General features: G+C 39.7%; 1 protein-coding gene across 1 annotated transcript in view; it reads left to right on the forward strand.

Annotated features, from left to right (window-relative positions):
* Nucleotides 1–10,608: 10,608 nt before the first annotated feature.
* Nucleotides 10,609–18,348, forward strand: part of MALRD1 (MAM and LDL receptor class A domain containing 1) — an 836,583-nt gene continuing 828,843 nt past the window's right edge. Inside the window, exon 1 of the mRNA XM_075553413.1 lies at nucleotides 10,609–10,807. Coding sequence (XP_075409528.1) covers nucleotides 10,609–10,807 — 199 coding nt within the window. The remainder of the gene's footprint in view (nucleotides 10,808–18,348) is intronic.

The raw sequence follows: 18,348 nt of genomic DNA on the forward strand, positions 1-18,348 counted from the left end.
AGGTTGATACCCTGATAATAAGCAATTTCTTTTTTTGTGTGTTGAAAGGTAATGCCACTGGACTTTTCTTCTTTGGAGAAAGGCTAGCAAGTTTATCCTGAGTGGTTTGCCACCACAACAGAGAGAGTCATACACATAAGACATTAAGACAAGACAGTAAATGGAGCAAAGATTTAATAAGCAAAGTATGTATTCAATCACCAAGTGGTTCACCTCATGATTTGATGAAGCTGATGATGTCTAGAGGTATGACATTGGATTTTATAGAAGTGGGTACCAGTCCCCCATTGGCTTGCTTCACCCCATATCTTGCATTCGCATTGTTCCTATTATTGCCTCCTGCTTGGTCCTTAGTCCAGGATAATGGTTGGTTTCATAATCCATGGCTGGTGCACCTCATTATCATATGTGGTGGTCACTTCATTATCATATGGGGTGGTAGTGATAGCTTAACTGGACAAAAACTCTGGAATGGGTAATGCCAGGCAATTTGGGAAGAGCCATCCAAGTCTCTAATTGTCCGTGATATGATAGGTAGGCTGAATCGGTGGGGTGGGGTGGGAATGAGTCATCCACATATGACAGATTGAATGAATCAGGTAAAATAATACAGGATAGGTTGTTCAGATCTCAGAGGTCTTTCAGGTCTTTAGCTGATTACCAATTAAGATATATTTATTGAAATAACTTTATTGTTTCAAATGCATTAATAGCTAATTAATTATTAGAAAACAGCTAATAGTTAATAACCATTAATAGCCTAAGTAACCATTAATGGCTGTGTTAATCTGGGTAGTATTACACATTATGGCACCATGGGACTGGGGTCCTAGAGAAACAAATCGTGAAGCTGGAGAGTGGACACTTGTTTGACCTCTGCCTCTTGGTAGTTTTTCTTCTTTGGCTAGCCAGAACTTCAGATATGGCCTTTCAGTTCACTGGATTATTTTCTGGAAAGAATATGGGAAGTTAAATATGTCAGTCTGGGTAGACTAGAGGAACAAATCCATAGAAACTCATATGTGTATAAGAAAGAGTTTTATATAAAGGGTAATTATACATTAAGAAAGCATCCCAACCCAGTCCAGTCCAAGCCCACAAGTCTGATATTAGCCCACGTGTCTGATACCAATCTCTAAAGTCCTCTTCAGACTCATGAAACACATGCAATGATGCTGAACACAGGATGATCACAAGCCAGTGAGATTCTCCAAGGGAGTGAGCAGGGAGAGAGGATGCCTCCCACCAAGGAGGAAATCCAGGTATTCCCAGAATCCTCAGGAGAAGGCCATGTACACACAGAGGCCTCATTGGCTATGACCTGATCGACAGACTAGACTCCACCCCTTCATTCTTAATTCTCTCAAGTCCCAAATTGACACCAGATTATGTAACTACCACATTAAACTTTTGATGAGTTTGTTTGGTTGTTGTCTTCGGTTATTCCTGTTTGCAATGACAAACATGAATATTGTTAATGTGTAAGTTCGAGCTCAGGGGCACAAATCGCCCCTTGAATTTCTCAGAGACTATACTGCCTAGTGAAAATGGATGACAGATGGTTAAAATGGCTGACAGAAAGCCTGGATCTGACTTGATTCAATCAGAGGCCTAAGGCAATTTTTGTATCAATGGAATAGTTTAGATAATGATTAAGATAAGACAGATGAGGATTGAACTTGACTGCTATAAGAACTGAGTTTAAGATCTGGCTGCACTAAGTTTATGCTGTTTTCTTCTGCCTATGATTATTGATAGAATGATTGATAGAAATGATAATTGGGAAGTAAATATCATTTGTAAGCTTCCTTGCCTTCAGCCACTAAAATTGGATATTTACATGGGTTAATACAGCCTGTAAAGAAGGCTCTGAAAGGATAAACCCCATTCACTGTCTTGAGTGCTCAGGACATTCGAAGGGGAAGAGAATTGCTTATGGGGCTGTTGACCAATGAATGGGGTTAAAAAAAAAGAAACTATTTGCTCTAGGACTGAACTGTTAAAAGGAACCTGTGGGAAGGCTGAAATGCTTGCTAAGTGACCACCTGGATTGATGTGTTGAGGGGAAATGAGAGAAACACAGCAATAAAGAGTTGGGTTGAGTCTGATCATTGGCACCGTGGACCTGGTTCACTAGAGGAGAAAATGAGAGCAGGTTGACCGGTCTTCAAGAAGTTCATGACTAGCACAAGGGGCCTAGGGCTGTTGGGAATTTGTGATGGAGCCTTGGTCTAAAGGCAAGGCAATGGGCACCCTGGTGAGGCTAAGTGAGGCAGCCCACATTGAGTTGACCAGAACCCAACCAGATGAAGAGAATATTTTTGAGCCTGTAAATTGGAGCATATTGCTTCTGACTTTATGATGGCCTGTCCTGGGTTGACTTTACATATGGATGCAGACTTCACAAGGCTCCAACTGGAATGAAGATTCTTCACATCAAAGATTAGGGTTGTCTCCTCAGAGCACTGGGTTGATGTAAGTGGGAAGAACAGAAATTGGATACCACAAATTGGACTGATAAAACCATGAAGTGGCTGGTTAACGAACTTTCATGGTGGGGGAATATATCATAGGATTATAAAATTATGGTGTAGGTGTTCATTTAATTGCAATTGTTAGGCAAAGAATATTTTGGGTTTTTTCATTTTTGTTTTTAAATGAGACTGACATATTTCAAGTTATATCCATTTTAGTTTTATCTTGTTAGGCACAAATATGATTTTGCTATATATTTTAAAATTATGTATGCCAAAAAGTTGTGTGAATGTGTCAAGTTGACAAGGAGTGGTCTGTGGTAGTTATATAATCTGTCAACTTGTGAAAGAGTGGGGTCTAGCCTGTCAACCAGGTCCCAACTTGATAACCTCATTTGGAGGCATGACAGAGATAAATAGCTCACTGGAGTCCAGACTCTCTCTCTCTGCTGCACATTTCTGTTGACAAGTCAGATGGAGATAAACTGTCAGAGCCAGAGTCCTGGAGCTGGAGGAGCCATGAGGACCCATGCCAGTGCTGAGATGCTTCTATCCCCACTGGATCTACAAGACTTTCTACCTACTGGCCTATGATCTTCCTGTATTCAGGGTCATTGCATGGGCTGCAAAGTCTTTAGGAGGAATTTATAGACTGATATTGGATATATGAATTAAGATCAGACTTATGGATTAGGTCTAGATTGGGCTAAGATGTTTTCTTATTATATATTTACTCTTTATATAAAGCTTTTTCTTATACACATATGAGTGTCTATGAATTTGTTTCTCTAGTTGACCTAGATTAACACACTAGTTATCAATGGGGAAATTATTTTAGTTTATTTTTTATCCTAATAATCAGAGAATCTTACACTTAAGAGGGATCACAACATACTTTGTTATTACTATTTATTAAGAGCACTATAAACTCAAGTAACCTTTAAAAATCATTTTATTAGGGGCTCATACAACTCTTATCACAATCCATACATACATTAATTGTGTAAAGCACATTAATGCAATCATTGCCCTCATCATTCTCAAAACATTTGCTCCCCATTTAAGCCCCTGGTATCAGCTCCTCATTTTTCCCTCTCCCTCCCCGCTTCCCCCTCCCTCACGAACCCTTGATAATTTGTAAATTATTATTTTGTCATATCTTACACTGTCTGATGTCTCCCTTCATCCACTTTTCTGTTGTACGTCCCCCAGGGAGGTTATATGTTGATCCTTGTAATCGGTTCCCCCTTTGCCCCCACCGTCCCTCCACCCTCCGGTATTGCCACTCTCAACACTGGTCCTGAAGGGATTACCTGCCCTGGATTCCCTGTGTTTACAGTTCCTATCTGTACCAATGTACATCCTCTGGTCTAGCCAGACAGATTTGTAAGGTAAAATTGGGATCATGATAGTGGGAGTAGGGAGTGGGAAGTGGGAAGGAGCATTTAGGAACTAGAAGAAAGTTGTATGTTTCATCATTGTTACACTGCACCCTGACTGGCTTGTCTCATCCCTGTGACCCTTCTGTAAGGGGGTATCCAATTGCTTACAGATGGGCTTTGGGTCTCCACTCCACACTCCCCCTCTTTCACACTGATATGATTTTTTGTTCTGATTATGCCTGATAGATGATCCCTTCGACACCTTGTGATAGCACAGGCTGGTGAGCTTCTTCCATGTGGGCTTTGTTGCTTCTGAGCTACATGGCCACTTGTTTGCCTGCAAACCTTTAAGACACCAGATGCTATATTTTTTTTTAGCCAGGCACCATCAGCTTTCTTCACCACATTTGCTTATGCACCTGCGTTGTCTTCAGCGATTGCGTCGGGAAGGTGAGCATCACAAAATGCCAGTTTAATAGAACACAGTATTCTTGCATTGAGGGAGTACTTGAGTGGAGATCTAATGTCCTTCTGCTACCTTAATACTAAACCTATAAATATATGCACATAGATCTATTTCCACATCGTCATATATAAATATATTTACATATCTATATTCCTTTATTTAGACCTCTATATATGCCCTTTGCCTCCTAGTTCTTTCCTCTATTTCCTTTTACTTTCCTCTTCTCCCCACTATCATGTTCAGCTTTCATTTGGGTTTCAGTAATTCCTCTCGGTTACATAACCCTTGGTCATGCCCTACCAGGCCTCCTATACCTTCCTCACCACCGATTTTGATCACTTGTTGTTCCCTTGCCCCTGAGTTTGTTAAAACCACTTCTTTTCCCTCCCCATCTCCCATGTACCCCCAGAACTATCAGTGCCGTTGTTTTCTCCTCCAGATTGTTCATCCAGCCTATCTTATTCAGACAGACCTATGGAGATAATAACATGCACAAAAGCAAGACAGAGCAAAACCAAGCAACAAAATAAAACAAAACAACAACAGAAGCACCAACAAGCCAATGACAAAAAATAAAACAACACAACAAGAAAGAAAAGCTTGTAGTTAGTTCAAGGACTGTTTGCTGATCTTTAGGATTGTTTTCTAGTCAAGTCTGATGGGGCACCAAGCCCTGGCCTCAACGTCTATTTTTGGTATTCCCTGGGGACTTCGTTGCTCTGTTCCCTTGCTGTTTTGTTCCACACCCTTAGTGTTTTGCCTTGGTGTGGTGGGATCAGATCAGGCAAAATTATCACATGGTGTCTCCAGTGTTGTCCCCTGTAGGGCTATGGGTCAGTGAGGGATGGCGTGTCTCATAGTGGGGTTGGCCATATGGTCTTCTCTGTGGATTGGCTTCTCTGAGCGGGAATATTGTCCTTAAGGCTTGGTAGGCCAGGATGTGCTCCACTTTCTCTCCCCCACCCCCTTCATTTGCTCACATGTGCTCTGATCAGACATGTCCCTCTCCCTGAGCTGCAGATTCAGTACTTTCCTCTGAAATAAGTTCTTCTTGGGGGGGGGATCACTTAATCTTTTTAATGTTTTCTGCAGATAACTTGATAAGCTTCATCATTGCATCATACTCATCTCTTAAAGATGTGGCTTTATCATGACAGACCTGGCGAGCATCAAGTAACAGGGAGCCTAAGTAGCAGGGATCCTAGAGAGGGTCACTCTAATTCCTTCATAAAGTTACTGGGAATGAGGATAGCTATCAACAGGAGAAACAATCAATTGCATCTTGCATCTCATGTTTCTAAGACAGAAAATTTGGATGTCCTGCTTCAATTCCCCAAATAAACAACATACCAATGACAACACAAATCTGAATGATACCTAAAGTTAGAGGCAGTTCTTGAGCTCATCAGTGTTGGTATTCGCTCTTCTTGTGTCCTGTGACCCACTGGATAGCATGTGCAGTGACTTTGGGACATTTATTGCACCGTAGCCACAGCTATAAAGAATTACATGGCGGTCCCTGTAATTTTGGAGAAATGCCAGGAAATAGCTATTTTTATAGTGTGAGACAGCCTTTGATGATGGAGCTAGACAAAATTACCGATCATGATGTTACTGGGAGGCGGCTCAAGGTTTCAAGCCTCTCCACCCCTCAGTTCTTAGCCCAGTCATAAATATTTCAAGCCAGGGACAAAATTCAGGCCAGGGTCAGAGAAAAGATTTAAACACAAAAAGTGAGTTTGTTGCAGGGAATTCTCTTGAAAAGAACTCCAAAGGGCATTAAAAAAAAACAGAGCCCAATCCTGCCAAACACCAAACTCTCTGTGATCGAGTCAATGCTAACTCATAGTGACCCCTGTGAGTTTCTGAGACTAACTGCTTACAGGAGTAGAAAGCCCAGTCTTCCTCCTGAGGAGCTGCTGGTGGTTTTGAACTGCTGACCATGTGACCTGCAGCCCAATGTGTAATCACTTCACCACCAGGACTCCTCTAAAGAGCTGGTGGACCTTTTATTGTGCTAATTTTGGACTTCCTACCATTGCCTGGCTGTCTGGCAGATCTTCTGCTATTGGTTGATCCTCTGTAGTAGGCATCCTCTTTCCAGGTATGTGTGTCACTGTACCCCTGAGCCCCAGACTTCATGTTTTGCCCTTGACTCCAGACCCCACATCCAATAGTCCATCAGTCATTCTGGTGGTAGTGTGAACATCCGGTCTTTTTTCCACCCCGCCATTTCACTACCTCTGGTCTCTTCCATTGATAATGAAATGTGTCTCACCTGCCTTTCCCCTTCCTTTGTGCTGTAGACTATGTGGGAGACACAGCTCCACCTCTCTTTTGTGTTCCGCTTCCTGGCATCTTCACCTCTGTTCCTTTTGCATTTCAGTCTTGCCAACAATGGGATAGCTGCTTGTTGCCAATCGAACTGCCCAAAATAGAGGGTGCTATAATCCATCAAGACAGACATCTGAGCATGCCACGCAACATGCCATGGTCAAGGGAACCTCCATACACAGCCTTAAACTTGAGCAGAGATTGAAGCTTCGAGTAAACTCCAACCGCAGATTCACACGCCCGTAGCAGGCGGATGCAGACTCATTTAAAACTCTTGTTGCTTTGTAACTTTCATAAACTTACGTTTTAAATTTCTTTTTTTCATTATCTGATTCTGAATGAAATGATCACAAAAAGTGATCTATGTGAAACTGAGTCTATGAAAAATGTTGAAACTAGCTTATCGTTATATGAATACTGACAATTGGTTAGTATATCTGATTAGTTGTTTTTTGACTGCAATGAGGAGCGGCAATGTAAGAAGGTCATTTAGATAGAATGGGATCATATACAAGGGGCTTCCCGTGTTGTGGGAAATGAGATTAAAATACAATGGAATGTTTCTACAGTTTTTCAACCTCTGTTTTTATTGATAGGGGAATGCGAAGAGTTAATCTACTGCTATTTTATGACGGAAATAGAGCATAGTGTAGAAAACTCATAATGAAAAGAATTGGATAGTTTTTTTTAAGACATAACTCAACTTGAAGCCCTCTGTAGCTATGGCTCTAAGATGAACCCGTGCAGCTGGTCTCACAGAGAATCCTGAGATTGTGCCTGACCCCATTCTCAAGGGTGCTTACCTGAGCACTATGAATCTTCCCCAGGATTTCTTTGGCCCCTCACTAAGAGCCAGCCTCTGCATACCTGGCCTGTCTCCTCAAGATTTAGTGTCTCTAGAAATACAAAGCTCTGAATATACACTCCTCATTAAAACAGAACTTTATTTTTCCCAGTTAGTGTCTGCATTCCAACAGTGGTGTCTGTCTGAAAAACCCTACTTGACTCAGCCTTTTTATCTGCCCTGAGAACGCAGAAAAGGGAGAAGACAATCACTAGAGAAGAGATACCAGCTATATTCTTTTTTCCATGCATTCTCACATAAAACTAAGAATCTTCCGAATTCACCTGGCTGCTGTGATTCGGTGCCTGTGAGTGGGTGATGTGGGCCCTCTTTGTGCTCCTCGTACTGAAGCACAAGGCCATGAGCCAGTGCTTCAGAGAGAAAGAGACGAGAAACGCTCAGTGCAGGATTAAAGCACGGAGCTAATGAAGATTCGTCATATGCCTCAATCAGCTAGACACAAGCAACACTTACGGTGAGGTAATTCCTTGCCAATTCTGGCACATTTACATAATGTGAAATTGATTTTACCTTCTGGCGAAAACATAAATTTTTGTCATCAAAAGTATTGTACTGCCTTATACTAATTCAATTGGGGTGTCAGCATCATTAGTTGTCTGAATGATGAAATAAATTTGGAAAAATATAGAGTATTTTTAATTTTAGTAGATAGTAACACTTAATAAAGCAGTTTACCACCTGAAAATCAGCAATAAAGGACAATGAAAACCACAAAATACATGATTTTCTGGCTCACTAATGGAAGACTAGGAACATGCTACAATGCAATGGGACCTGATTTCTGTCAGAATATGAAATTTTAATATCCTATAATTGCATATTTCTTTACATACCTTTTTTCTTTTCCCTGTTCCTCTCTTCCTGCTTTAAAAATTTTTCTTTTCTCTTTTTGCATTCTTCCTCTCTCAGAGAGGGAACCTTAAGTGAGCTTTGGCATGTGCTTTAATCACTTGTTCATTTTGCGCAGAGCTGAGGAAGTCCAGGGTTTCCATACTGCGCTACAAAGATGTCGTTTCCAAAGACTGTCAAGGAACTCCAAAAGAACCGAGCCTTGGCATAAAGCAAGGCTTGTTCCAGGACGAAGGCGCTCCGTGTTTTTCTTTTTTCCCTGTTTATTACTGATTGTATAAATGGTAAGGGTCTTTGCTAATGGGGCAGGACTCAAGGTAAGAAGAAAAATATGCAACAACAACAAAAACATGCTAATGATCAGAAATAGGAAGGTACAAATTATGAAACCAGGAACATTGAAAGTGGTCAACTCTGAAAGAGAACATATAAAAGCATATATATATCCCAAGCATTAGTGTACTGAAATGGACTGATATTGGTCATTTTGAATCAGAAAATCATATGGTTTGCTGTGTAGAGAACGACAAAATCAAAAGGAATACAGTTGCCTTCATTGTCAAAAAGGACATTTCAAAATCAATCTGGAAGTTCAGTGAGTCACTGATAGGATTAGAACATCTGATTTCAAAAAAATCTAATTAATACAGCTATTATTCAAGTTTATGCATCAACCACTAATGCTAGGGATAAAGAAAATGAAGACTTCTCCCATCACCTTCAACATAGAGTCAAGATGGATTGATAATTGTTGGTGATTAAAATGTAAAAGTTGATGTGAGGGTTCTGTGGTATAAAACCGATCGATCCCCCATTCCCACTCCTGCCCACAGAGTCCAAAATGCCCATACACTAAATCTTTCTATAAAATCTTCTCATCCCTCAAGAATATGGAGAACATTTATTAGATAACTCTTTTTTTCATGGCTAAGATACATTCTCTGTACTTTAGCTATGGTTTTATTTACTTTATATCCTCCAATTTCCTCTCTGAGCCTTGAAATCATTTATCTTTAGGTCTTGCTGTTACATTGTATACATGAAAAGAAAATTGTTGAAGAAGAACTTTAATATGCCTTAAGAGACCAGATGAAAAGGAATATTTTGAGAATTCAAATTTATAAAATATCTATAATTTTTGGGGCTTGTATAATTTTATGGGAAATATGTTAATGCACTCACTATACTGTGTGTTTCAAATATTAATTCTTTGAAAAGCCACACACATTTAGGAAAATCCCAACTCATTGCCACAATGTCAAGTTTGACTCATAGTGACCATCTGTAGAATATCTGAGACAGTACATCTGTTTGAGAGTAGGCAGCCTCATTTTTCTCCTGCAGATCTTGTGACCTGCAGCTCAATACTTACTCCGCAATACAACCATAACATATGGACAGCCTAAAAGCTTTCCCTACACCTGTAAAACCAATGAATACAAACTGCCAAGGAGAATTAGTGCTGTGTAACAATCAAAGACACCAGTCTTGGCAGCAGTTATTGAGGTCTATTTTCTGATGCCAACTTTCTGTTCCTCCTAATGCAGATCCCAATATCTCCTTGAGCTGAAGTTCTGTGATTTGTGAAATGTTAATCTCTAACATCTCTACAATTTTAGAAATTCTGTTGATTTTTTCTTTATCTGAGCAGGCAATATAGAGTTTCCATTGAATCATCAAAGATAAACCATTCAGCCCATAGATGTATGCTTACAATTGATCTTGAAACATTTGAATGATTTTAGTAAGCACAATAGTGGTCTAAATTTCATAAATGTGATCAAGTATAGAAATTGAACCAGAACTTTTAATGCTGTAAGTTAAATGCATTTCCCTCGTAGCTCCTTGCATTTAGAAAAAAAACAGTATTTTTTAGAACAATATGGAGTTTCTGAAAAATGTATTCATAAAGGACAGAGGTTTTTTATTTCCTAGAAGATAGCAGAGGAAAGAGCCTTAAATTGTTCTAGTATGAGCTATGTAGGGCAATAAATATCCATGTTTAACGAGATATTGAAGTGGCGCAATTGCTCAGGTTAAATATTTCCTAAGGACACTGCTCTGAGCAAGTCCCTTAACTGCCGTGGGTGTCAGTTGTTAGCATTTGCAGGAAGTAATCTGTAGTATCGAGTTTGAAGAGCAAAGCTGGGAAACAAAGACTTGTGAAACGAAGAGGAATACTTCCAGTTATGGACCCACTGATTACAACTTCCTGATCTCTCATCAACATTTTGGGCAATGCTCTTCTGGCTGACCAGAATGTTAGCATTGCCAAGGAACAAAGCTTGGTACTTCCTTTGGATTGTTTGTGTATTCATCTCTGCATCAGTTCCACAAGGAGCCCAAGTCTTCCGGTGCCACAATGGAGTCTCTGTGCCGCCTGACAACGTGTGTGACTTCGCGGAGCAATGTGGGGACCACAGTGATGAGCAGCAATGTAAGTGTCATCCTAATGCCTTCTCCAGGTTCATTGCTCTAGCTGTCTACCTCTGATCAGGTGCCTATCAGCGGCCAAATGACATTCAGTCAGGCACTTGGTGAGGAGTGGAGTCGATATTCTTCAAGAGTGTTAATCAGAAATGAAACTGTAACTGTGATGTTAACCTGAAACTTAAATATCCTTTATGAATAAAGATTTGTCTACATATAAAATTGTCCTAGTTAAACAATATCAAATAGATAAGATTTAATCTAGATGGATTGCGATAAAATTCTTATTGTGCGCCTTAAGTAGATGTTTACCGGTCCTGGAGATGCGATCGTAGAAATCTAGCTTTCCATACCATACTGATAAAGCAAAACTCAGATAAATTTGCTCCATATTTAAGGTGCTGTTGTGTTACTGTGAAGGAAACGTAGAAGCTGAAGTTTGAGGAAAGCATGGGAATAATAATGTGAATTTAAGATCTGCTGACTAGGTTTTATTTTCATTTTCAATCCACTCACACCAACTGAGTCAGTACTGACTATATGTATAACACACCTTTGCTTCTCTCACCTGATTGCAAGGCCCTGGAAAGAGCACACGTTTTAGCGGGAGTAGGTCCCACATTTGGATCTGGATCAACCATTTAACTAACTACTTGCATGCTCTCAAGCCTCCATTGCATTACAAAAGGTCAGGAAGTGAGACAATGAATTCGAGAAAGTAGGAAAATGCTCTGTCATTTCCTGGAAGAATATTAATAAAAGAGAAACAGCTCAAGGCATGGCTAAAGACATATTCTGGGGCTTCAAAAAGCTCATGGGAAAATGGAATTAAAAGGTAATGGAATTTTATGTAAATGTTTGAGACCCATTCCAATAAGTTTCTTTCGTTTGTACTGCAAGAGGAGAGCCTGCGGAACATTGTGTTTGATTATTGGAAGTTAGTGCCATTTTTACACACACTCACCATTCTTAGATAAACATTTTAAAAAAACTAACCGTAACCCGCTGGGAACATCAACTCACTGCCAACTAGCGCATTGTGGAGTTGGCCCTGTGGAACCGCCCTGTGGAGTTCCAGGCTGTATATTTTCACAGGAGCAGCAAGGCCCCTGTTGCTCCCCTTGAGTGGCGGGGAGTTTCAATGGCTGGCCTTGCAGTTGGCAGTCCAGTGTGTAACCCACCACGCCACCACACTCATTGCCATCAAGTCCATTTGGCCTCCTGGAGACCTTAGAGGACAAGGTAGGACTGTCAGTGAGAGTCCCGACAGGACCGGAAAGCCTCATCTTGCTCCCACCACACAGTAATGATGGATTCTATTAATTGTGTGGAGACACTCATTCTTTTATAGGTAGGGCAGCTTATTCAAACATGTTTAAATTTTTTAAAGTTTAGATAAAATAGTCATTGGTGCTTCTAGAACTCTTCGGTTAAAATAAGATGTGTGCCTGGTACAATTTGTTTCCATTTATGCATTCCATTATGCATTGAATGAAAGAGACTAAAGATTGCCTCCCCACCCCCCATAGTTTGGGGTAGCACACATGCTGTTAGCTCCTACTAACTGTTTAATACAAAGAAAACCAGGGACTAGGATTCATCTGTCCAATTTCCCCAGAGAGACTACTAGTGAGTAGGTGGCTGCTGCTTGTTATGGCCTTTCTGAGAAAGCTCTTATTTTGTCATATCTTACACTGTCCGTTTCCCTTCACCCACTTTTCTGTTGTCCATCCCCTAGGGAGGAGGTTATATGTAGATCCTTGTGATTGGTTCCCCCTCTCTACCCCACCTTCTCTCCACCCTCTGGCAACGCCTCTCCCAGCACTGGTCCTGAAGGGATCATCTGTCCTGGATTCCCTGTGTTTCCAGTTCCTATCTGTACCATTGTGCATCCTCTGGTCTAGCCAGATTTATCAGGTAGAATTGGGATCATGATAGTTGGGGGATGGGGTGGGGAAGGAAGCATTTAAGAATTATAGGAAAGTTGTGTGTTTCATTGTTGCTGCAGTGCACACTGAGTGGCTCATCTTCCGCAGGACCCTTCTGTAAGGGGGAGCCGTGTTACCTACAGATGGGCTTTGGGTCTCCACTCTGCACTCCCCCTCATTTACAATGATATGATTTTTTGTTCTTTGATGCTTGATACCTTATCCCTTTGACACCTTATGATCACACAGGTGGTGTGCTCCTTCCATGTAGGTTTTGTTGTTCTCAGCTGGATGACTGCTTGTTTACCTGCAAGGCTTTGAGACCCCACATGCTATATCTTTTGATTGCTGGGCACTATCAGCTTTCTTTGCCACATTTGCTTATGCACACATTTGTCTTCAGTGATCGTGCCAGTAAGGTGTGCATCATGGAATGCCAATTTAATAGAATACAATGTTCTTGCATTGAGGGAGTACTTGAGCGGAGGTCCAATATCCATCTGCTGCCTTAATACTAAACCTATAAATATATGCACGTAGATCTCTTTTACCATCCTCCTATATAAATGTATTTACATATGTGCATGCCTGTATTTAGACCTCTATAAATGCCCTTCGCCTCCTAGTACTTTTCTCTATTTCCTTTTACTTTCCTCTTCTCCCACTATCATGCTCAGCCTTCATTTGGGTTTCAGTAATTTGTCTCGGTTACATTGCTCTTGATGCATCTCTTGCTGTGATAACATGCACGGTCCTGTGTCCGGGGCAGTGGGGTGAGGGAGGAGGTTAATGTGAAAAAAGAGAAATCTGCATGAAAAGTTCTAATAACTTTCAGTTTTGCAGAAAAGGGAAGGATCTACTTGTCTAGGAAATAAATTAAGTCTTAAGTGTTAGCACTGAGTGATCATCCTTTGGCCGTCTTGTTTTTCATTTCAGTCTCCTCTTAGGTATTGTATTTACAATGTATATGATCAACCTGCAGACAAAACTGAGACCCTTTGAGGTCCCTTCTTGCACCACTCCAGTGGGAAACCGCTGTGAAGGAAGGAAAAGGGATGCCCCGCTAGTTTCACTCATAAAAATTGTCATGGGAAACTCACAGCCTTGATTCATCAGTAACTTATAATGGTGTTAAAATAGTCACACCAAAAGGTAAATAGATAAAAAATCTGCTCCTTCTGGGTTTTGGAGCCCTAATGGTACAAACTTTTAAGAAATACATTAATATGCTGACTTTTCTTGAGGAAATTGGCAGAGTCGAGGTGAATTTATTCTAATAGACTCTTAAAGATGATCTTCATTGAAACGATGGAACCCCTTGTAAGAATACTTTAACTTATTCCTTTAAACATTTTTGTTGCATATGTACAAATATGCTTGATACAATTGCCGCATAAGAGCTGTAAGAACCCTCGATAAAATGATTTAAAGATAAAATCAAAGTTTTGTTGCTGTTATTTGCTTTAAAAAGAAATCAGGTTGAGAACAACTATCTTTAAAATGAAATAAATTTGATTGACATTCTATATTTAGCATTTAAAGGGGAGTGGGGAAGAAAAATCCTTTTAGGTGTAAGAGCTAGGTCTACCACCATCACACCATCCACTGCCATTTGGTCAATTTCGACTAATATGACCTTATAGGTTAGAGTAGAACCACCCCTTTCGGCTTCTGAGAGGTTGCATCGTTGTGGGAGTGGACAGCCTCATTGTACTCATGGAGCAGGCGGTGGCAATGACGCATGACCCTTGCGGTGAGCAGCACAAGACTAACTCCCGGCACTGCCACGGTCCACCTAGCAGCTGAATCTAGTATTGACACAATTTTCTCGTTATTTACATGAATGGACAACTTAATCTAGACTTGGATCAAGTAATTTATCCTGTAGGATTGAAAACACACACACACACACACACATACACACCGTATATACTCGAGTATAAGCGGATTCGAATATCAGCCGAGGCACCTAATTTTACTACAAAAACTGCATAAAATGTGCTGAAAATTTTGGCTTATATGCGAATATATAGATATATTCCTAAAAAAATTGGAAAAAAGCTCCCCTGGGCAGAGCTTTTGTAGTATGCATTTTTTCCCACTGGGCGAGCATCTAGCAACTCACTTAGTGAGCCCAGCGCATCGCCTGGAAAGGTTTTCTCTGGTCCTAGTGAATATTTTCATTCAAGCAGTTTCACTTAAACCTCATTTTATGTGATGCCCAATGTAAGAGAACAGTGTGAAACTGTGAAATTTTGTTTCCTGCTCAGAAAAAAAATGTCGTAGAAACTGTTGTGATACGGAACACAGCTTGTAAGGGCAGCACGGAGAGGTGGGGAGTAGAAAAGTGATTTTCTCATTTCAAAACAGGTGAAATTTCTGGATTTCTGTCAATTTCCTGAGCGACTGAAAATTTAGTGCATTTGCAGTTCATTACACCAGGTCAGATTGTTAATCAATTAATATTAGAGGTCCTTGAAAGATAGCTTAACAGTGTATGACAAAAAAGGCCCAATTTGTGGCTGACAGGGGGCTGGTTTTGCCACCATGACAATGAACCTGCTTATGCAGATATCTCAGGGCCCCAGTTTTTGACACAAAACAGCATGCTTCTCTTGTACCATGCACCTTACCCACCCGACCTTGCTCTGTGCAACTTCTTTTTGTTTTTGTGAATGAAGTGGCACATGAAAAGAAACCAGCAATTTGACTATGACTTCAAAGAGGTGAGGGAAAAAAATGAGGGAGGTGCTGTCAGCCGTCCAGTTTGTTTCCCAGAATGGAATCTCAGATTTGATAAGTGAGTTAAGTGTAGTGGAGAGTACTTTGAAATTTTTTAAAAATTAAATATATAACTTTGAAAATAAATTATTTTGGGGGGTACACCTTCGTGTGTGTGTGTATCATTATGGAAGCACTGATATCTATATATCCATATATCTATATCTATCTATCTATCTTTCTATCTACCTACCAAACTTGCTGCCATTGAGTCAATGTTGATTCAGAGTGACCCACTGTGGGTTTCTGAAATTGTAACTGTTTACGGAAATAGAAAGTGCAGTGTTTCTCCTGCTGAGCTGCTGCTGGTTTCGAACTGCCAACCATGCAGATCACAGACCAATGCATAACTATTATAGTACCAAGGTTCCAGATATGTACATGGATGGAAAGACTGCAACACTTGAAACATGATATAGAGATCCATTATGTTCCAAGTGTTGTAGTGTTTGCTACCATACTGATCCATGCCAACTGGTCTCCCTCATTCTCGTGTATTTAATGTCTTTCTTTCAATAGCAAAACTACCCTGCTAAGTACAAGCAATAGCTCTTTCAGCTATTGCTCAGAATGGTTTAACATACAAAAGCTTTACTCAGCTTTATTATTACAATAAAGATAAGAGTCTTGCTTTTGTTTCTATTATTCAGATCCAAATCAACCAGAAGATTATAAAATGCACTGTTAATACAATGTCGAGATAGAGTCCATGCCGTAGATCTCTTCTGCTGGAGAGGCCTGAGTTATTTATTACCTCAGAGAATATTATTATATGGTCACATTGGAATAATTAAAGTTAATATAGGGGTTAGTTGCTATGAAAAGTCAGTTTTAGCACCAAATTTATGTTGATTCAAAAGAAAACATTATATGATGTTAATTTGATGTCTTCTTTCTTGCCTAGTTGTCATACTTAAGAACTTTTCCATGTGTTCCAGGCTTTTTGTTAGGAGATAAGAGCCTGCTTTTATATGTGTGATTCGATGCAATAAATCATATATTTCTGGGATTGCATGATATTGCTCTGGCAAAGTTTTTTTTGTTGTTGTTGCTATGGAAACAACAGTGTGTTTTTTTCACAATGCATTTACTTAAGTCTAAATCGATAGGTAAGGCAATTACGTTGGAGTTGCATAAAAAACCAGAGATGTATTTAACTAGGTGTTATTGAATACAAACTATATTTCTTCAATACAATATAAAGTCCAAGTACTTTGAAAAGAAGTTGATTCATGGAGATACTTGAAGCAAAAGCATTAGTATAAGTGAGATGTAAAATTTCATATGCAATATTTGCCTTACTATTACATTATATGCAAATGTTTCCTGTGTATGAAATAGCCCATCAGATACTTTAAAAGGTTATTCATAGCAGCATCAGAACTACATAAGTAAAGAGGTATTGCTTCTAGGCTTCCAGTTCATGAGTTTATTCCAGACAAAATATGGAAATACTTTTTAGCATGTCTCTGTGATCAGTGGATTAACTTCTCTCAGTGGTACATGTGTCTTCAACTCATTCAGGGGCCAATCAAATCAGAGCATCCTGCAGGGCCTGCCGGGCCAGTTAAAAATGGGACGAGGTGCTCAAATCAGATGGTAATGGCTACTCATACTTTGGGGGGAGTCCAAAGGGTAATTTTGACAGATTTTCTGAAAGAACGCAAGGTGATCTTGCAGGCTTATTTTGAAGAAATTTTATGAAATGCAAAGTGAGAAAAATTTCAGAAAAGTTGCACCGAGAACTTTTCCCTTCTCACCTTTGCTCTTTCTTCAAGGACAGCAGTGACAGTTCTATAAGAATGCTGTTGGGAAACCCTACTCCATCCACCCTACAGCCCTGATATTTTCCCTTCAGATTCCTGTGTGTTCCCAAATTAAAGACTCCTTCAAAGAGTGTATTTTGAATCCTTTGAGAATACCAAAGTTCAAACTGTGTTCAAGTAATCTTAAAAAAAAGTTATTTTAAAATTTACATGGACCCCCCATTACCTGGAGAATAAAGTTCACTTACTGACTCCACTTCAAAAGGAAAACAAAACCTCTCATCTTAATATTTTGGCAGTAGCAATTATAATCAAGTTATCCAAAATATCAGTCATGTATTTAATGTTTTTATATAGGATGGCAACATTCCAAATCAGTTGGAAAAATATCATACAGAGGATATAAATTTTAGCTAATGCTTATAAACTATATATTATTATGCAAGGCATTGTTTAGCTATTTCCGCCCAATGTCTCAAGCAGCCAAATAAAAAGATCTAGTACTGTTCTCTAGTACTGTTTAGTAGCCTAGGAAAATGATATTTAGCTCAAGTAAAATAAAATGTCAAAGGGCACAGAGTTATACAAGGAATTTCAGAGTTATACAAGGAATTTATAACCAACTAACTATATCTGATTCTAGAAGCCTTGCTACTAATCACCACTCAATATTGACTTTATTTATTACATGCAACACATGAAAAGTAGGTGGCATCATTAAATCAATTTAAGTTCTACGCATATATCAGAAAATTCTAAAATATACAATGGTAAATAATAAAAATTAAACCATAAAGAGAAAAGCTAGATTCCCCAGAGGGCCCTTAGTCACTCTTTGGGTCTGGAACTGAGTTAAACTCTTTTGGTAAAATAATTAACCATTTAAAATCCAAAGGGCAGCATTTACCCAACAACAAAGTTCAGAGGGTTTGGAAAGAAGGCACAACCAAACAGGAAACATGGAGAAAAATTGGAAAAAATGAGTGTTCATTGAGGAGATTGCAATGGAGGAGTTGAAACAAAACAGATATCAATTGTTACATATAAAATTGATCACATGCTCTGGATACCAC

Source organism: Tenrec ecaudatus, chromosome 6 (assembly GCF_050624435.1).
Source record: "Tenrec ecaudatus isolate mTenEca1 chromosome 6, mTenEca1.hap1, whole genome shotgun sequence".
Classification (NCBI taxonomy): Eukaryota; Metazoa; Chordata; class Mammalia; order Afrosoricida; family Tenrecidae; genus Tenrec; species Tenrec ecaudatus.